The sequence below is a fragment of the Echeneis naucrates genome, chromosome 8 (assembly GCF_900963305.1).
Source record: "Echeneis naucrates chromosome 8, fEcheNa1.1, whole genome shotgun sequence".
Lineage (NCBI taxonomy): Eukaryota > Metazoa > Chordata > Actinopteri > Carangiformes > Echeneidae > Echeneis > Echeneis naucrates.
In genome coordinates, this window is record NC_042518.1 from 360673 (window position 1) to 382321 (window position 21649).

Consider the following 21649-nt stretch of genomic DNA (forward strand, 5'->3'; position numbering starts at 1 on the left):
GAAGTATTGGTTAGAGACTAAAGAATGACCTTTAACCCTTAAAGTGTTAGAATTTAACAAAGTGGTCTCCTACGTGTGCGTGTGAGGCCGTTAACATGTGAAGTGAATCATCTCACTCTTTACCAACAATAATTAAAAAATAAAAAATAAAAAATATTGCGTGACAAAGGAAGGAAATACACAGACTGGAGCTAAAGCCGAGCAGCTCGTCTGTCGTCACGTCTTCTCTAAATGACATCCATCGTCAACATTCGAGGTCCCTGCCGATACGTTTGAATCAGAAGCCGACTGGTCTGTAGCACTACAATTGTTAGAATATGTTTCTGCTCTACTGTATCTGTTCAATCTTCTATATACACATTTAGGTTCCTATGTACAGACTCAGAAAACGCCCCCTCACCCTCTGCAGCAGCTTCTGTGCAATGTTTGTGTGGAGAATCAAACCGACGCTGCTGTCAGGAAATGGAAACACTCAGGTGAGTTTTAAAGGGCTGAGATTTACAGTTTTAAGTCACTTTAATAGTCACAGGAGGAACAACACAGTCTCTGTTGTCATGGCAGCAGTCCACAGTACGATAGCGTCACAAGTCAGGCTAATTTGGTTACGGTGAATTTTTTAAATGCACATTGTGTGCAGTGTTTACCGCCATCTGCCTGCGGGGCAGCTAACTCAGGACAACAGCCCCCGTGTAAAGCAGGAAATTAATTCTGTGTCGATCCATCGACACAATCACTAATCAGAGTGCACAGGTGAGTCACATCACCTGTGTTTTCTGTACAGGTCCAAATAAGCAAAAATAATGATATTAAAAATGACACGTCAGTAGAGTCTCAGTCTTATTGCATTTTGAGGGAGGGGAAAAAAAAAAAAACATCCCTTCAAACTTAAAATGTTTGCAGGTTGAACATCAGCTTTAATGTGAAGGGGTGAACTTTAACTCCCACTGTTATTACTGGAGAAATGACACAAACAAGCATCTGTTGGCTTCTGGTCTCAGCTTCTTTGTGTTTTGTTTCACAAACAAAATTGAATCCCTATTTTTCTTTTGTCCTGAGACAGTTTTGTATTTTTGAGCCTAAACATATTTAAATGAGCTCATATGAGAAGTTTAACACGTGAATCTTAAACAGATCTGTGAAAACGCCATCATGTAATAATGACCTGAACATCTTTATGTCCTGGACTGTCAAATCTCGTCATATCATTTTGACATTCAGGGAATTTCTAAGCATTTTTTACTTTTCGGGGCCAACTGATTAATGAAACAGAAAATCACTTTCAGATTCACAGATAATGAAAATTATGTCCTACTAAAAAGGTAATCAATATTTCATGTTGATGTAACAGAGACGACGGAAAACCCATTTAAGTGTTTGTCAGTAATTCTACTCCTTCCATAAAGGTTTGTTCTGCAGAAGGAGACTGCTGGTAATAATAAACCAAAAATGAAATTCTCTGGATGAATCGGACTGATTTCTCAACCCAGCTGATGTTGAATCTTGAATCAGAACAAAAGTGAGCATCAGCAAACCCCCCCCCCCCCCCCAAAAAACAAACAAAAAAACAACCCACGTTATGAATAGTCTTCCATGTTCACCATGTTCAGGTGAGAGAAGCATCGATACAACAGGAAGTGCTGGAACAGCACAGAACTTCAAACTATCAACAAATGATCCTCAAACGTCCCTCAAACTTAATCTGAGTTTGATTACTTTATTAATCTTTCTGTAATGACAGTGTAACTATGACGGGAACACAACAAACCTCTGTTTCTTGTTGATGTTTGCAGTAAACAAAGAAAATATAACAAAGAAATTCTGCCTGTTTCTCCATGAAAAGACACTTAAAACTTCACCTGCAGTCCGTCAGATGTTAAATGCTTCAAAGTGTCTCTAAAGGGTTTGAACTCAATCCCACGTTTGTTTGTTTTTTTTATTTTTGGGTTCAATGTTAAAACTTGGCGGGGATTAAACCTGTGAGTCACAGAACAGTCCAACTATGATACGTCTCCGTCACAGCTGATCCGTCCAACTGCTACACAATCAAAAACAAAGAAAATGGGAACAAGTCCAGCAGTGATGCTGCAGGTCACCTGGAGTCCGTCCTTGCCGTCCTTCTGTCAACCGTCACTGTTGGGAACACGCCTCCTCACCGACCCCCCCACCCTGCTCCTGCAAACAGGTACAAGGAAAATGTGCAGGATTTATGACATCACCACCAGCGGGGATCCAATCAGAGTCCAGGAACTCACACTCTGTCATTTAAGAAACTATTTTTTTATGCTAAATTCTTGACTCAGTAGCATTAACGGTTTGTACTCACCTGCAGTGTTGGGATCAGAGTGGGGCTGAGACTGGGTGGCGGGGAGGGGTGAGGGGCAGGGTCACTCGGAGGCAAAGGGCACCTCTGGAGGGGGGGGCTTGACAGTGACGGGCTGGGATGTGCGGCGGGGAGGTGAAGGCTTAGGCTGCGCCTGCTGCTGCACCGTGTCGTAGTAGGTCACTCCTCCGTAGGTGACCTGGGACTGACCCTGACACATAAAGAAGCGGGTGAGAGGTCAGATGTTAGCCGTCATACAGACCGTCCAAACGACAGACATCAACAGGGCATACCTACCTGTGGATTTGGGTACATGGGGGTAAGGAAAGGTCATGACGCCCGGTGGAGGGTAGAAAGGTGGTGGCAGCAGCTGCTGAGCTTGGCCTGGAGACAGAGATACAGGTGGAGCTCCGTAGAGAGTGGGGTTAGCGATCGGGCCACCTGATTGGTGGGGGTGGAGGCCTGGAGGAGGCAGCCGAGATGAAGCATTTACCAAACCAGACAACACATCTGAGACACCAGAAAGCAGCTTGTGAATCCAGAAAAGAAGCCAAATTGCACTGACCGGGGTGGGGGATGTGCATCTCAGGCTGGACCAGCATGCTTTGCGGCGGGATGGGAGCGGGGCCCTCCCCATGGGCATAGATTGGTCCCTGGTACGACACTGAGACAGATTGAATAACAGTTAGACCAGTCTAACACAGTAACCTGCGACCTGAATGCCCTCTGTTGGAGAGCCCAACACTTAAAACGCACCAGACAGATCACTAAAACATCTAACTGATGATGTCACAGATGGAAACACCAAGAAACAGTGTCTCAGGCCTAAAACTGTTGCTGTGGTTCCAAGGATGCTCTTCAGCTCTCAATTTATACAAGTCAGTTTGCTCATATGGTGTAAAATCAGCTGTGTTTATGAATGCTGTCCCTTCATGGATCAATAACCCAACAGTTCATACTGAGGAGACGGGGGATAAAGACGTATCGTCGGTCATGCTCATCTTACTGGGTTCGTAGTAATGTCCCTCCATCACTCCGAGGTGCATGGGTGGTGCTGGCTCAGGGACAGCTCTCTGGCGTTGGGAGGAGTAACGCTTGGCCCGATTGGAGCCGACACCCATGTCCTCCATGCTGGAAAACTGAGGTGGCCACCAGGGATGTGCATGGTGTTGGGAAGGCCTGCGGACAGAAGTCTTCATCAGTTCAGCCACAAAGACCTAGTGTTTAAAAAAACCTTTCCAGTTAACGAAGCAGGGATCAGTGCTGAAAGCTGCATTTCATCCCGACATGTCTCTAGAGTCCAGAATGACCAGATGGAGGTGCAGGTTGATGCTGCAACCAGCGAGAAGTCAGTTAATTTTGAACCAGATGTCCTCCTTCAGGAAGCTTCAGGCTGAAGCACTGCGTTAATAACTGCAGAAATATTTCATTTTTAGAGATGATTGTTTTCTGCTTCAACAGCTAAAAATCACTGTTGCTGGTCTCCGATTTTAATGTTTACATGCTGAAGGAATATGCTGCTGGTTATTTGTGGCTTGGTGAGATGTCTCGAGTTCATGTGTTTTATTTGTTGGACACAGAAAATCAACTGTGACGATTGATCTTTGCTTACTAGTATTTATCTCAAGTTGCATTGGAGAACAAGCTTTGCTTCTATTTGGTTAGTCTGGGGGAAAAAATTGATGTCGCCATTATATTAGCAGATTTTGCAATTTCAGTTGTTGATAATTTTATACTCTCAGGCTTCTCCGTAAATGGAGGATTTCAGAATAATATGTGACTCCATGAATAAGAAACTTGTTTATTTGAGTTTATGTTGCTTTTAGATTCGGTCAAACACAAATATAAGTGTGATCAGATAAAAAGCCTCCACTCACCTCTCATCTCTGAGCGCATGTATGAGGCCGGGCTCTGGCTCCAGCTCTGTCCTGCCAGACTGAGTCGAGCTACGTCCTGGTCCAGTTCGGTCAGCCTGCCTGCTCCTCCTTCCTGTGGCTGCTGCTGCTGCTGCTCTCCACTTCCTGCTCCAACTGCCTGACTTGGTCCATCTCCCCCCGTCCAGCTCTTCCCTCCCACACTGCTGGGGGAGGAGGCGGTCCCTGTGCCGCAGATCCATAGACGGCTGTTTGCTGCCAAGGTCTGCGAGCCGAGAGCGAGTCCTGCGAGCCAGGGAGTAAGATTACGCTCCACTGGCCGCTCAGCGGGAGGAGAGGCTTCCCGATTGGTCACTGCTGCCGATGACTGAAGGGAGGGGTCAGAGGTGGGGGGAAGCAGCCAATCCAGTTGTAGCTCTGTCTGCGTTCCCTCGTTGCTCCTGCTCTCCTCGCTGTCGCCGCGGTGATGCAGACTGGTAACCACCCTGCTTTGACGCTGTCGCCGTTGGCACAGCACTTAAGCTGAGGTCCTGCTCCCCAACGCCTCCGGGGCTGATGGCAATGTCTTCTACAACCACAGAAGGCCCCCCCCTTCCCCCGCCACCACGCCCCCCCCTGCTGGCCACACCCCTGTCTCCTGCAGGCTCTAACAGAGCTTTAGGGCCTTGTCGCTCTCTGGGATGCATCTGGGGCACATTTGATTCACTATTCCTGTAGTGGGACTGAGGGGGAGGTGCATTTGATTCTGGTGGGATGGTCTGCTGCGAGAGGGGGCTGCCTGGAGGGGTTGGTGCTACGCTGAGCTGAGGAGAGAGGGAGGGGGAGTGAGATGTAGAGGGGATAGACGAAGGTGAGGGAGCTCCTCCTCGGTTTGGACCTCCTCCACTCTGCCAGGATCGGACTGGACGCTCTCCTCCCCCCTCTCTCCACCGTTTGTCTCTGTTGGGGGACGTGCTCTGTCTGCAGGAGTAGGGCAGCATTAACCATCTGATATGACATCATACAGTACTCGTGCAGTGAAGAATCATTTACAGGACATGGCGGGAAAAAACCCCAAAAAACCCATCACCTGGTCCTTCGCTGTCTGTATGTCCGCTCTCCAGGGCCACCGCCGTTTCGGATATCATAACCATAGATGGCGATGAGCTCTTCACGACTCTTGGGCGCCTGCTCCTCCTCCCTGAATTTGTCATGCTCCCAACGGCCTTCGTCTTTCCACAACTTCCTGTTTCGACCTTTGGGTCTGACAGGACACAGAAATAAAGATATGATGAGGTTAAACCCTGATGGTAAAAACATCAGAAACAAACTGAACGATTCAATCCCACCAGGAACAAATCAAATTATTAGAATTTAAATTACATCAAGGAGCTACAGTAACCAAAATTAAGAATAATTCCAAAATTTGAGTTAAGCATCTGTCTGTTATTGCAGCATCTCAACCTGTTCACATCCACATTTAAATAAATCAAAGGAGGTTGATTCTGGTAACTTCATTTGAACAAACCTAGATACACAAAATAGGAATCATAATAACAGAGTAGCAGATCAGATCAAACAGCACCTCTCCTCCTCCTGAGTGTGTCCTCTGACATCGTGCTCAAAGAACAGACCCTTCCTGGGAATGTAGGCCGGGTTTTTTCTGTCCTCGTCATCGTCGAGCTGCTGACCAGGTTTTCCTCCCGCCTTGGTCTCAGGGTCGTCTGTGGACTCCTGTGTGTTTATAGATACTTTATATAAGTCTACTGTCAAATCAAATTAGATTTATATAGCTCCAAATCAAGGCACTTTACGTATGGAGCAGGTCTAGACCAAACTCTTCATTTCCAGCATCACAATGACTGAGACAAAAGTAAACAAGTAAAAAAAGTAAAATAAATAAATAAATCACCACTGTGAAAACAGCCATAAATCCTGCCGGCTGCCCTTCAAACTTCAGCAGCCACAGTTGTCAGATCTGACTGTTGTTTGTGTCTTTGCTTCATTTACTCCATGGTCTCATGGCCGTCGCCGCTCTGTCTCTCTCCAGCTAGATTTCCTTTCTCCTCAGCTTTGTTCTCCTCTTTGCTCTGCCCTCCTCCCTCCCCTCTGCCTCCACCTCCACCACCTCCTCCACATCATCCCCTCCCTGGGGGTGTGGGAGCAGGGGGTTTGGGCTCATTGGCTGCTGCTGGAGCTTCTTCATCGGTGTACTGCTCTGCCTCCTCTTCCTCCTCCACTCCCTGAGGAAACAGAGGATTAGTTAAGTGTTTATGGACGCAACACAGTTAAAAATAAAACTGTCAGCAGCACAGACGCATTCGAGAAACATCAGTTATTTTGGTTATGGAAGGTTTTGTCTTTAGTGTAGACTCCACTGCTTTGATTTTTATTGAATTAGCTTTTCTTCATGAGGTTGCTAACTAGCAGACAGTGTATATCCCAGCTGTCAACACAATGAGTGTAGTTACCTTGACAATCCTGATGTGCGCAATAACAGTGTCAGCAAAGGATTCAGAAACGCCCTACTTAGCAATAACGTTTTGGCTGTTTTTTCATCCCTTTAAGTTTTTAGTGATCAAAATGTCACCAAGTCTGTATGTATTCAGAATCATCTCAACCGCCGCTGACTGTACAGAAAAGTGAAGAAATGCTTCTACGTCCTTAACAGGTTTGGACTTGATGATAAACAAAATTTCTACCTCTGAATGGGAGCCGTTTTCTTCAGGATCTGCACTGTCATAGTCAGAAAGGACCGCTGAACACAGAAGAGAAAAAGGATTTAACTATCCCAGTGTCAGATTTCAGAAAGATGAAAACTGAGGATTCAGTGATTGTAAAACTGTCATCAACTGAGGTTTATGACATATAATCATCTGTAATAGGCTGATGAAATATTCCCCTGAAGAGAAGCAGTTGGAGTTATATTATCTTAATACAAGGTTGTGGATTGGGTGTAAAGGTGCTAAATGATCTCTTTAATTCATCTTACCTTCTCCGACTCCATCTTCACTCTCCTGCAAAGAGATGGCCAGAAGTCAAAGTCAACTCAAGCACCTCAACATCAAAGTGTTTATCTTCTAGTGGAAGTCAGCTGCACAACAAACGTGCTGTTTTCTATAACACGTCCATAAACTCAGACTGGCTGTCACCTGCTGTGAACAACTCACTCTGGTGCACAACAGAGAGCTTTGCGTGCGACTGATTCAAAAGTTTTGGAGGTCAGCTGGGCCAGAGCATGGGGAGCTACTCTGTTGGAAACCTGGATATGATGGCCCACAGCTCACCAGCGACATCCACTGGTTAAATGGCTTCATCAAAGTCTGGTCATTGAACATAAGGGGACAAACCTTCGGCGCGGGGGGGGGGGGGCTGCATTGGTTTAAAAAAAAAAAAAAAAAAAATCACAACAAAAAGATCAGTTCACATTTCCTGGCCTTCACTGTGTGTCTCTCAACAGCTTCTCTGGCCGAGACTCTGAAGCTGGACCCCACACAGGGGGTCATTTTCATTCTTCCCTCCTGGGCAGAATCCCAAACCAGCAGGCATCTTGAATGAAACATTCAAACTGAGTAAAAAAAACTGACATTCAGGCCAATAGCAGCATTGCATTATAAAGAAAACGAACACAAATGACTTACATAGTTGTTTTAGGTACGAGGCTCTGGACTTTAAATGGGTAACTAAACTGTCACTCAGGGTTTGCATCATCACAGAACTGGAAAAAATCCAAGTCTGGAAATAAACCAGCTCACAGATATGATTATTTACTTTCAGTCATTAAGGATGGCTGTCTTGTCTCACTGTGGTTGGTCTGTCTGATCGACAAAGAAAATCTGTTTAAATGACATTTATAGAGCCGTGTGTGGCCTCGGTGGGGAAGCTGCTGATTATTTAGAATTGGTTGGGTTTGGACTTTGAGTGCCAAATGAATCTCAGTCCTCCCCGGCTGATGTCTAACTCATGGCGGGCCAACAGCCTCGTTCCTCCGGTCAAAGCTCCGCCAGCTTTCGGGGACAGAAGCCACCGAGCTCGGTGTCCGGAGCAGGCTTACCCGGGCAGGAGTCCAGACTGGGGCCGTTTAGAGGCCTAAAAGAGCGCAGCTGTGAACTCAACGAAGGCAGACGAGTTTCACGGATGAACTCTGCTAACCGCTGCTGCCCTTCCAGCTAAACGCCGAACAAACAACTTTCTTTGAGTCAAAAGTGGAATGAGTGGCTGAGTTCTACAGGTTGCCCCTTCACGGCAGACCGACCCACAACCCGGACTCAGCCGTCAGGAGGAATTGGGCTGGAGGCGGTCTGTGCCGCTCCGGGTCGGAACACTGGACGGTGGGCTGCCAGAGCTAACGTTAGCTCCGGGAGTTAGCCGTACTCACACATTCGGACTCCACGTCGCTCTTCGCCTCAGGCCGGCCGACCGCCGCCTCCGGGGGGTCGGGATCCTTCCCTCGGCTCTTTGTCACCGGGGAGCCCGACCTCCCGCTGTCCGAACCCGAACCGGACTCGTCGTCGTCCTCGCTGTTGGGACGCGCGCTCCTCCTTCGCCGCCGGTCCGCCATCTTAGGGCTCAAGTGGTTGGAACCGGAAAGACGCAAAGAATTGTGGGTGGAGGAGTTCTTCTTCACTGGGTTTTTAAAGCTCCTGTTTTCTTTACCGCCACCTGGTGGACAGTTACCGTGACACGGTTCTGATCGGTTTCCACAGTCGAAACAAAAAACAAGTTTCTTTAAAATTAGAAAGTAAGTACGTGAAAACCTTTCGTTTGGAATGAACAGAAGGCGGGAAAATTAGAGATAATCACGTCACCCGTCTCCGTAATCAGTCTCCAAGTAATCTGCCTGTCAACGACAGACGGCCATCTTGTTTTATGAAACCTGTAGAAGCCATTTTGGAGGTGGATCTGACCTGCTCTTTTCTCTTTCCTGATTGGGTGGTCCAGTCTGTCGGTCACACAGTAGCCCCGCCCCCAACCCCTCCCCTCCTTCCTGCTGTTTCCCTGTAAATGGAGCATCATTTCAGACTGAGACCATAAACCCATCAGGCAGGAGGAGGGTCATTTTCCCCTAGACTTCAATATCTGACTTTCTACAGCCGGCGGAGTCGCCCCCTGATGGCGATTAGAAAAAATGTGTATGATTTAAAACATTTGATTCCCCTCTGATGTTTCTGACAGGTTTGTGTCCGGGAACACTCCCATCGTTGGGAACAGCAGTTTCAGTGCTCTAACCGATTGTTGCCTTTCCAGTTAGCAAAAATCAAAATGTGCTGTGATGTGATTACACGTCCACGGTCAAACAGCTGTCTTTGTGTGGAGGAGACAGGTAGAAAACCTGTCAGTGAGTCTGTTACCATGGTGACTGAGTCAGAGTTTCCTCTTCTCAGGGTTAACATATAACCTGCTGTGTCTCTCTGATCATTCAGTCAGTCAGCAGGTGAGTTTGGTGAAGAACAGTTCTGCCGTCTGTCATTTAAAAAATCAGAAGTCTGACTGTTTTCACGAACATGACAGAGATGTTCAGGCATTTCCAGAGCGGTCCAGAATCTGTTCTGGAACAGAAAACTGTTCTCCATATCTGGAGGACAGTGTCCATCAGGACACAGGACACAAAATTACATTCTGTACACACACAAGAGGCTCTCAGAAAAAAGACAGGCAGGTCCTTCATAAATTTTAAGGGTGTCCCACCGCTGTCCATAGGCTGGCCCTGAACTAGTCTGGACCCCGAGAACCAGTCTGGACTCTCAGAACAGTTTGGACCCCCAGAACTGCCACAGCGTTGAACCTGCTTTGTGAAAAGGACTGCAGGTCAGTATGTAGTTTCCTGCAGCCAGCAGAGGGCAGCACTTAATCAAACAGGGCATCAGTGTGGTCCCCAGAGACTGTCCTCCATCTGAACACTGTCCTCCACAGGACACTGTCCTCCATCAGCAGACTGTCCTCCACCAGGACACTGTCTTCCATCAGGACACTGTCCTCCACCAGCAGACGTCTCCATCAGGAGACTGTCCTCCATCAGGAGACTGTCCTCCATCTGGACACTGTCCTCCATCAGCAGACTGTTTCCATCAGGAGACTGTCCTCCATCAGGAGACTGTCCTCCATCTGGACACTGTCCTCCATCAGCAGACTGTCCTCCACCAGGACACTGTCTTCATCAGGGCACTGTCCTCATCAGCAGACTGTCCTCCACAGGAGACTGTCTTCCATCAGGACACTGTCTCCATCAGCAGACTGTCCTCCATCAGAATCTGTCCTCCATCAGAGACTGTCCTCCATCAGCAGACGTCCTCACCAGGAGACTGTCCTCCACCAGGAATCTGTCCTCCATCCAGACTGTCTCCATCAGAATCTGTCCTCCATCAGCAGACTGTCCTCCATCAGCAGACTGTCCTCCACCAGGACACTGTTCCATCAGGACACTGTCCTCCCAGCAGACTGTCCTCCATCAGCAGACGTCCTCCACCAGGACACTGTCCTCCATCAGCAGACTGTCCTCCATCAGCAGACTGTCCTCCACCAGGACACTGTCCTCCATCAGCAGACTGTCCTCCACCAGGACACTGTCCTCCATCAGCAGACTGTCCTCCACCAGGAGACTGTCCTCCACCAGGAATCTGTCCTCCATCAGCAGACTGTCCTCCATCAGAATCTGTCCTCCACCAGCAGACTGTCCTCCATCAGCAGACTGTCCTCCACCAGGACATGTCCTCCATCAGGAATCTGTCCTCCATCAGAAACTGTCCTCCATCAGCAGACTGTCCTCCACCAGGACACTGTCTCCATCTGCAGACTGTCCTCCACAGGAGACTGTCTTCCATCAGGAATCTGTCCTCCACAGGAAATCTGTCCTCCATCAGCAGAGTCCTCCATCAGGAGACTGTCCTCCATCAGCAGACTGTCCTCCACCAGGACACTGTCTTCCATCAGGACACTGTCCTCCACCAGCAGACAGTCCTCCATCAGAGACTGTCCTCCATCAGCAGACTGTCCTCCACCAGGACACTGTTCCATCAGGACACTGTCCTCCACCAGCAGACAGTCCTCCATCAGGAATCTGTCCTCCACCAGGACACTGTCCTCATCAGCAGACTGTCCTCACCAGGAGACTGTCCTCCATCTGGACACTGTCCTCCACCAGGACACTGTCCTGCATCAGGAATCTGTCCTCCACCAGGACACGTTTACGAGTTCACCATAAATATTGACAATACTAAAGGTGACACTTTATAGCTGCAGCTGACAAAAAGATATCGACTGATATTGTCACGTTACAGTTCTGAAGAAATGTTTTCTTCAATGGTCATAAAGATTGTAGTAACAGATGTCTCACCTTTTATCACCATTATCATGAGAAACGTTGAAAACACTCCATGTTTAAAAGCTAATGAGCAAAACGAATCTACACAAATATCAGTTAGACAAACAGTTGGAAAGTTCTGACATTAAATAAAACGGCAGGGCAAAATGAAGAACACACAGATGCAGTGAAAACAGCCTGGAACACGTGAAACTGGATTTAGGAGTTAACAGAAGAATGAAATGATAATTGTTGTTCAAATGAACACTGTTGAGGCTCCAGAGAAAAACACCTGATGGATCAACCTGCTGTTCAGGATTCCTCTAAACCAAAATAGATGAGATCGTCTTGTTTCCTTTGTTTCATTGTCTCATTTCGCTCTAATTAATTTGGTGGATTAGGGTGTGGTTCTGAGGAACTGAGGAGAGGACAGTCAGGAGGGCAGATCAGGACATGTCCTACTTTATTTCACAAAAGAAAACCAGCTACTGTTCAGCCTTGAGATCCAGGAGTCCTCTGTTTGGATAACTCAGCTTCAGTATCCTGAAGAAATATATTACATTAGCTTTTCTCAAGGTAATGTAGTTTATGGTGCGTTAGCAACATTGGCCATCTGGACTCTGACAACAGTGTTTTTTCAGGAATAAATGTTATTTTAGTTGGATTATTTCACCGTCTGAGATTGGCCACAGCAGATACCACAGCGACTGATAACGGCGTCACCTCCATCAAAGACTGCAGTCGATATAAACCAGCTTAAAGCGGTCCAAAATGGTGGACTTGGATCAGGTCCAGACAGCCCAAAGACATCTGGGCCCTGAGGTTTGGCCCGTGTTCGGATCACCAAAGGATCCACAAAAGTCCTGCCTGCTGAAGAGAATAATGAATAAAAGCACAAACATCAACACAAATACAAATGAGGAAAAAAACAGGAAGGCAGAATAACATAAATTACACAAAACCATTTTACAGAGCAAACAACCAGAACAGACACAATGAATACGCACTAGAACACAACTGGGCCATTTAAGAGTTTACAGAAACAATAAAATGGTGAATAAAGTTGTATTGAACTCATTAACTGAAAACTGAAAGACTTCAGAAGACAAAGAAACTAAAGTGGCTTCTTTGAATTTGACAGTTTCCAGGGAACATGATTAACCATCAATGTCTGGCTCATTTATCCGCCCTCAGAACTGAACCAGGAAGTCTGAGTTCCTGTGAACCCCTTTGAAAACTAAAGTGACAACAGCAGGTGGGGCACCTCCTGGGTTCAGAAACGGCTCAGAGGATCCTGGTGGTTTCACAGTTCAGTCTGTCTTTGGTCTGGTGGCTAAGCTAGCACAGTTAGGCGTGTCCACCTCAGAGAAAAGAACTTCAGACCTCTAAAAACCCTGAGAAGAAGCTGGACTCAGTGATCTGGTCCTGTTTTTCCCTGTAGGTCCCCCTGACCGTCTCTGATCTGGGACTTCAGCAGTCTTTAGGAAAGTCAGAACGACTCAAACTGCTTTTCACTGAGCTCATGCTAACAATGCTAATGATTCTGACAGCCAGGAGCTGCTTGGGCCTGAACGTCCTCTTCGTCAGCTGAAATGATGAAGGTCGAACAGTTTGATGTCGAGTTCAGCTAAAGTTTCTCTTTTTGACCTCAATAAGTGTCCATTTAAGGAGCTTTATTAGTTCGTCCCCATTCAGCATATTAAGAAAATACATGAAATAAAACGAAGAATGACATAAAAAGAATAATACACAGAACCTACCCAACATTTCTGTGTACGCCTGCTGCTCCCGTATCTTCATGAATTCTGTACTACAGCTCATCTCCATGAACTTCCTGCAGCATCGTTCCTGCCACCTGTTTTGGATGTCCCCCTGTCCTGCTCTCATTCTCACCCTGCACTACACCCCCATGCCCTAACCCTAACCCCCCCCCAGCCTGGTTCTGCTCGAGGTTTCTGTCTCTTAAAGGAAGTTTTTCCTGCTCATCGGGGATCTGTTGGTCTCTTTAAATAAATTTATAAAGAGTTTGATTAGACCTGCTCTATATGTAAAGGCCTTGATGTAACTTTGTTATGATTTGGCGCTATACAAATAAATCTGATTTGATTTGATTTTGATCAAATATGGAGAAACTCAACATGAAGCTTCTTAGCTGGTGTGTTTGGACTCTGATTTACTGCCTGAGCTGTGATTGGCTGCAGCTGGCCAGGTAACAGATGACATGTTGAGGGGAGGGAACTGCACAGATTGATGTTATAAAGATGAAAGAATTGTCAAAGAATTGAAGACAAAGGCAAAAGAAGCTATAAGACGTCACACCAACTCTGAGCTGAGACAAGGATGGCCAGCAAACACGGTCAGTTTATTTCTTACTCTTTACTTTATAAATCACAGCAACAAAATCTGTTATTACTGTTCTGAATCTGCTCTCAGCTGTCTCACTTTTAGGTGTTTGTAATCACTCATCATTAATTTGGTTTTATTTGGTCATTTCTCAGCTTTTACAGTTTATTTATGTGATTATTTCTTTGCTTTAAAACTCCACATTTTATTTATATATCTTTTTATGTACGTGTGTGTTATATTGCATTGTATCATGAGATTGAAAGTTTGAGAATGAAATGAGCTGAAAGGAACTTTTAGCTGATCCATTACTGCTTCTATTTTTTTAAATCAGAAATAAAAACTCACCCACATTAACACATCAGGGTGTTTCTCCTACTTTATATTAAGCTCAAGGTCGGATTTGTGTAGTTTTACAAACATCCTGTAAAGAAGACAATTAACTCATTTGAGGTGAAAGAGAGAATTTATAAGTATGAGTTCATTAATGAGAAATAAACAGAGCAGTGTCATCAGCATATTGAAAATAGTTCACAAACCTTTCTCACTTTCTCGTTAATGTTCCTTTATGGAGCCACTTTGTTCTGATTGCAGCTCATTCATTTTCTCAGTGTGTCTACAGGTTGATGTTCATTGATCTTTAAATGCAGCTCCGGCAAAATTACGTTAGAATCCAACAGATTTGAGTCTTTGGTCAGAAATTATTCACAACAAAAACAGCTGACAGGAGTGGAATAAAAATCCTTTGGTCAGACTTGAAGTGGTCACTGTAATCAACAGTTTGAAATAAAAAACTACAGCTATATTTAGCAGAAAATGTAACTGTTGGATGGATGAAAATAAACAGACAAATATGCAATTCTTAAGTCCTTTTAGTTCCTGATTCACGCTGATTTATGGAACTCCAGGGATTCGTCTAAATCCAGTACTGACTATTGTCAGTTTAGGATAAAATAATCCTTTATTATTGGGGAAATAGTTGTATCATTTAATGTGGGCAGAAAGTTCTGGGGGCTCCGAATGATCCGTTTATTAGTTGATTAAGGTTATGGTAAAGGGAATTTGGGTGGAGTGGGCGGGGCCAGACTGCCAAGATGGTGACGACGGAGCACTCACTGTCAGCTTGGGTGAGCTATGTCAATCTACATACTATATTCACACATCCAAGAAACTTAGATAAAAAAGATTTATCTTCATTCGTCATTTCATGAGGCTGCAGTTTGTCTTTTTTGTTTTTAGATTTAGATTAGCTGGAAACTCAGTAATCTATCAGGAAGAGAAAACATACGTGCATCTTTAAATCTTTAAAACTCCAAAGTAGGTTTTGTTTTCAGTTGGTGATATTTTAATGTGATATATTCTCGAAGGTGTTTTAGCTCATGTTTGTTTCCATTAACATTATTTGTCTTCTGCCTCAGCTCATCCAACAGAAGTGAACATCATGGTCTTTGGAAGGATGAAGTTGGGAGACTTCCTGGTGGAACAAGATCCTTGGACAGTCCCAATCTACACCTCATACTTCTACATCTCAGCCAAATGAATGTAAGGAGAAGCAAATGAAGCAGTGTGATGAACCTGGAGGCCTCTGGCTGGAAAAACTCTGAATGTCATCGACACTCTGAGCCTGTGCAGCAAGAACACGGTGGAAATGGTGAAAAGAATCCTCAAGCTCCCCAAGACTCCTCACGTGCTCCTGTTTGTGGTGGACCACAGCATGTATCGATGGGCAGACAAGTACATCCTGGAAATCTTCCAGAGGCTCTATGAAAACGCAGAAGAACACACCATCGTGTTGTTCACCAACACCACCAAAGCGGACTGAAAAATTCCTGCAGAATAAAGATAACAAGAGCCTGACTAACTTCATCGAGAGGGGGTGGAATATCAGGCCTTCCACGATGCCGACGAAACCCAAGTGACCGAGCTGCTGCAGAGGATCGAGAAGGTCTTCAATAAGAACAAAGGGAGGTGCTGCCACAGTGAAAAGTTAGAAGCAGTCGAGGACATCATCGAGGAAGCCATTAAGTCTAAAAAAAAGCCGGAAGCTGCAGACCAACCGATTTCAGTGGAGTCTGCCCTCAAATGGGGCCTGGAGAAACTGGAGAAACAGTTCCCAGCTGTGAAAAAAATCACTGATTCTCTGACTGACCTCGTCATGAAAGCCATGCCAAAAGATGATAAACCGTAGAAGCTGAGCGGCCGAGAATCCCAAAAATTCCTTCAGTTTTTAAACATGAAAATCAAATCTACAGGTTCATGGACAGAACAGTTACTACATGATGCATTCAGGGACGGCCGCGTTTCAGTGTTTTCAATAAAAATACTGAACGTATTAGAACTTCCATAGGCTCCGCCCCCATTTAACCTTAGGTCATCAATGAGGTCACTGCCTTTGACCAATGAGCTGACAGACGGTTTGTTCTGTTTAATAAAGTTGATTGTTTTCTTGTCCATGTTCATGAACTTGCTGAAATATAAACTATAACTTTTTTTCTGCCAATAAAAACATTTAATCTTCAGACGGCGTGTCCAGTGTGATGTCATCAGTGACAGTCATCATTATTATTCACACCTTGAACTTGGACCTGTTTAGAAAAATGCGTGTATGTGTGTGTATTGTCTGATGACTCTACAGGTGAATCGTCATGACTACCTGTGAAAATGAAACTGCTCCATCTGATGTGTTTTAGCTCCACCCACTTACCTGTTGGTTACAGCTCCATTGATTTCTGATCTGTGATTGGTCAGATTCTGTCCAGGGACAGATGATGTGTATTCTGGGGGTGGGGACAGCAAGATGTTATATATATATATATATATGCTGATGATGAGCTGGAGACTGGAGAAGAAGAAAGGACCCAGACTGACAGACGATGGAGAACAATTCAAACAGTCAGTTCTTTTATTCAGACTTGGTTTTATTGATCCCATCAACTCTAACTGTTTTTATTTGTTGCCAACCTGTTAAATCCTCCTGAGACACAGAGGGGGCTGACAGAGGGAGAAATGAATTTATTCATCTGTAGAATTAGAATTGAAAGGCTTGATTTTTGTGATGTGGCCAACAGGAATGTTTCCCTCCTCTGCTGATGCTGATCTGAACTGGACTTTTTATGGTTTCACTGAAGGTCATAGTTCAGCCCTTTGAGTCTGCAGCTCAAAAGACTTTATTCATGGCTGTATCATGGTCATTAGCTGGAGCTGATTTTTCATCATTACTGAGCAGAACTCCTGATCAGATAAAGACAGAAACGACCCAAACACATGAGAGGAACTTTTCTGTGGAGAAGACGGAAACATTCAGTGTTTTTAGTTGTTTCTGGTTTTCTGAGCTTCTATCACTATTATTATTCTTCATTATTATTATTTCTATTATTGTTATTCACTGCTCATTTATAAAGTAATTTATACATTTCATACATAATTATACATTTATATAAAATATATCTTGAGGTTTCTGTCCTTAACTTTGATGTTTAAATACAGTTTGTTGCCTAAGTAAGATTTTAACGGCTTTCATAGATTTTTAGGTTTTACTGAAGTAACAGTTCTCCTCTTCTGCTGTTGTCGTGTTCTCATATAGTGCTGAAGATTGTGCTCATTGGGCAGCGTGGAGCTGGGAAGACCACCGTCATGAAAACCATCCTGGGGATCTCCAAAGACATAGACATGGACAACACAGGGCCCAGCAGCACCGTCCCTCTGAACTCCACACACTGAATGTGAGCTGCACCAGGAGGTTGGAAAACAGATGGTGATCATCCTGGACACTCCAGGTCTGTCCAATCCAGAGAAATCAGATGAAGAGGTGATGGAAAAGATCCAGAAAGGCCTGGCACTTGTGGCCCCCGGGCCTGTGTGTTCCTGTATGTGCACAGGAACACAGGATTTGATAAAGATGAGGACGAGGACGAAGCAGACGCGATGAAGATTTTTAAAAAAACCTTCACTGAGCAGGTGATGAAGCACACGATGGTCCTGATCACCTGCAGTGACACTGAACATTTGATTAGAATGACAATGTCCTCTCTGACTTTGTCAAAGAATGTCAGGGGGTATTACAAATGAACATAGTCCAGGAAACGCATCATGTCCGTGGTCTCATGGAGAAGGTCAATAAGTTGGTCAAGAACAACAACAGAAAAGTGTTCTTGTTGAAGGAAGCCAAACTTCGGAGAGAGGTGGGCTTGGTCATTGGAGGGTCGACGCTGGCTGGAGCTGCTGTTGGTGGAGCCACTTCACATTTCGTCAGCGGGGTGGGGGGTGACAGTTGGAGTGCTGGGCGGGGCTACACTGGGTGGAGTCATTGCCGCCGGAGGCATCCTTGCATACAAACACATCAAGTCTGGAGAGAGGAAATGAAGCTAAGTGAGACCAGAACTGACACCATCACTTCTGTACCTGATAAAAAGGCTCTCTGTCATTTAAAAATTATTTGGATGGTTTATATCGTCTTGTTTGAACCACTTTGTGATTTGTATTGAAAAGTGCAACATGAAAAGTAAATAAGATAATTTGAATACTTTAATTGATTATTTGTGTATTTTTGGTGATTGCTGTTTTGAAATGAAACAGGTAGACCTGAGTCGGCCAGATCTTCACTGATTGGTCGAGCAGTACTGCTTCCTCTCAACTCTATCCAGGCTGATATACCCTGCATACTCATTAGCTATATCTCCTCAGATTATCAAAGAAATCAACAAACTAAAATTTTTATTTTATCTGGAAAAACACACATGACCATGAGCTGAGTTCTAAATCCATAAATATAGATTTTTCTTTCAAAACTATCCAAATAGGCATAATTACAAAAAATAAGGTTGAATATCTTGTGAACATAATTATCATAATCAAATATTAAATACATAAATTCCACTTTCCAAAGCATGCAAAGCACTAGAAAGCATTGTACACATATTTTAATATAATCTACTATAGACCCTGTTTAATTCCCTTTATTTATTTATTTTATTTATTTGTTCTTATATCCTCTCCACCTTATTCCTTGGGGCGCTGATTTAAAAACGATTATGAGCATTTGTTTGCTAGCAGTTTATTTGAAAGTGTACTGTTTTCTTTTCTATGATCAGCTCAGCATTTAAAAATTACATTGCGCAGCTCGGGAACATGTCGCACTGTTTGTGGTTGTACTAACAACCAGACGAAGGTGAATCTGTGGCTACAAAGTAATATTTGAACACGCATCATGGACTAAGACAGAACCTTTCCACCACCTGCCCACAGATGAGGAACCCAGAAGGATGCGGCTGAAAAACCTTAAACTAAAAAGACCACCTAAAACATGGTTGGGATATGACTGCTGGTCAGTATGAACCTAAAAATGCCATAATCTCTGTACAGACATAACAAAAATGTTCAACGATGCAGTATCCCATTTCAATCTTAATCTGAATTTAATATTGTAGCTGTTATTATGTAGGTCTTCCCTTGGTTTCTGGAGTGCATGGGAGAGTGGTTACAGGTGGGAAGTAGTGGGGTGGGGTGGGTGTAATAAAAAACCCTTATGCAGGGCGAGGAGGTGTGATGCCCAAACACAGTGGTGAGAGCATCACAGAAGAACTGTTATAAGTTTAAAATTCTTTGTTATCCTTGAAAGGTTTGGGGGTACACTCAGATTTGATGTTGATGGTGATGAGCCTCCATGAATATGGTGTGTTTGTGACATTTAAAATGTATCTTCAGCTCAGCATTCTTTCTAGAGCTTGCATTCCACTTTCTCTGCACATCAGTGCACGATGTCTCTGACTGCATTCTCTACCTGACTTGGAAAAAAAATTAAATAAAATAAAGATTTATACAATACATGTGTTTTTTAAAATGAAAAAGCATCATACATGATTAAATGCAATGAAACAACATTTAAAAGGACTTTATGGTAAATAAGATTGTGTCCCATCACGACCAACTTTATTACTGTGCAAATACACATCAGAGCTTTTAAGATTAATCATCGCCTCGCTGTCCGAAGCGACAGTTAAGGATGCTACTGTCAGTTATATTAGGCCACTTTTTCAAGTCATCCCCCATCTCTATAATTGTAGCTGCGACAGCTGTTGTTCCCACATGGTTTACATCTCAAAGTGGATTAGCACGAACAAATAGCATGTAAACAAACGCCGGTTCCAGTTCATACCAGACGAAGCGCCCATAATTATGGAGGTGTGACTACATTTTTGTAACAATTAAAATGTTCTTGATCTGTACAACACAAGAATGTCATTGTACTTCTTTGAAAAAATGAGTACTGCTTCCTGTTGTGTCCATTTTTAATTGTTTGTTGTTGCTCTGACAAAACATACCTAATGTCACTTGGTCTCCTGTTTGGTTTGCTACAATCCAATGTCTTCTGTCTTCAGCGTGATGACCATCATCTGGATGCTGTGGTGGCCCGGCAGAGTGGACGCAGCCAGCTCAGATTTATCCCCATCAAACTCCTCCAGCTGGATCTCAGCACACTTCAGCTTCCACCGGTGGAGCAACGGCTCAATGGACCAATCAGCACTGAGACAGGGGAGGAGGAGGGTTTGGACTGAAAACACAACCTGCTGGTTTTGGTGGTTATAAAGTTAAAAAAAATATATAAATATAAATTTTAAATCTGTCATATTTGCTAGAAAGTCATGAACCTTTCAGAATAAAGCTCAACTCAGAAGCAAACTTCCTGTTTGAAGTTTTTCTTCGTCTCAGTGAAACAGTGACATCTGGTGGTGAAGGTCGCAAATTACAAAAAAGTCAATCTCTATTGGTATTTTTCTGCCACCTTTAAGAAACACCATTTCCCACAAGCCCACAGACCATCACCACGGCAGCAAAGCCTATTTACCTCCTCTCTTGATATGTAGTCCAGAACTGGACTTTGGGGTTTTTCCTTAGAAGAAAAGAAACAGTCACCAGGACGTCTTCAAAATCTGAAACAGGGTTCTCGTGTTAGTTTGGTCAGTTTGTTCTACTGTTTGTAGTTTACATGAAATTGTGACGTATTGTACATTTAATATACTGAAAGACCACAAAGCCTCCCAACACACTATTAATTCAGTTTCATCATATTATTATAGGATTTCAGTAAGAATATTTTATCTATCCATTCCAGCGATTTTCTAATCAGAATTCTCTTTACAACTCCAGATGTTTAGGGTGAGGGCGTCCACTCTGCCGGGTTCAGAAGTTGACCCCTCAGCCATTTTGTTTCTTAATTATTCTTCATGTTTTGGCACTTTTGTTTTTGATGGTAGAAACAGATCTGTGGCAGCTACAGTCCAGTTCACACCTGGAGGTTCGTAGAAAACGTCTGATCCCAGGATGATGTCCAGCTGAGGAAGCTGAAGGAGGTCGGGGGACACTTCCCCCCAGGTGAGACCAACACGTCCACATGTGGAGGCCGTTGGCTTCACAGCTGCGCCTGCAGTTCTCCAGAGACAGAGGAGTCCTGATGCTGTCTGACAGGATCACCTTCGCCCCAGACTTTGCCGCCACCACACCTGAAGACTCACACCGGCCCCGAGCTGAGGAGACACAGGAAGTGGACACATGAGCTGCTGCAGTCGAACAGCTCTGAAAACGGGCTGAATATTCTCTCACCTCCAGCATCGTCTTGTCTTTCAGCTCTTTCCTCCGAGACCACAGATACTGAGCCAGAACCACAGCACTGGGCCACACGTACATCCCATACTGAGGATCCAGGACCTGGGGCAGGAGACCACAGTGTCAAACACACAGCCTGGTACTGACTGAGCCAGACCTTCAGCTGAAAATGGACAACATCAGTACATCGTTCTGCATTCTCAGCTAAACTCATGGTGTAGAAACATTTTA

At 44.6% G+C, this 21649-nt stretch overlaps 3 protein-coding genes across 3 annotated transcripts in view; 1 reads left to right on the forward strand and 2 right to left on the reverse strand.

Annotated features, from left to right (window-relative positions):
- The window catches only part of LOC115048190 (zinc finger protein 260), a 144209-nt gene that overhangs the window by 64937 nt on the left and 57623 nt on the right, over positions 1–21649 (forward strand). The gene's annotated exons all lie outside the window — the stretch shown is intronic.
- On the reverse strand, positions 4438–8734 carry casc3 (casc3 exon junction complex subunit). The gene is given in 7 exon segments (XM_029509532.1): positions 4438–5154; positions 5264–5437; positions 5759–5909; positions 6197–6416; positions 6876–6931; positions 7166–7190; positions 8552–8734. Coding segments are annotated over 7 exon segments (1389 nt in total). The 3' UTR covers positions 4438–4574.
- Positions 19606–21499, reverse strand: mettl23 (methyltransferase 23, arginine). The gene is given in 6 exon segments (XM_029509561.1): positions 19606–20338; positions 20661–20745; positions 21105–21198; positions 21200–21318; positions 21321–21339; positions 21416–21499. Coding segments are annotated over 6 exon segments (573 nt in total). The 3' UTR covers positions 19606–20166.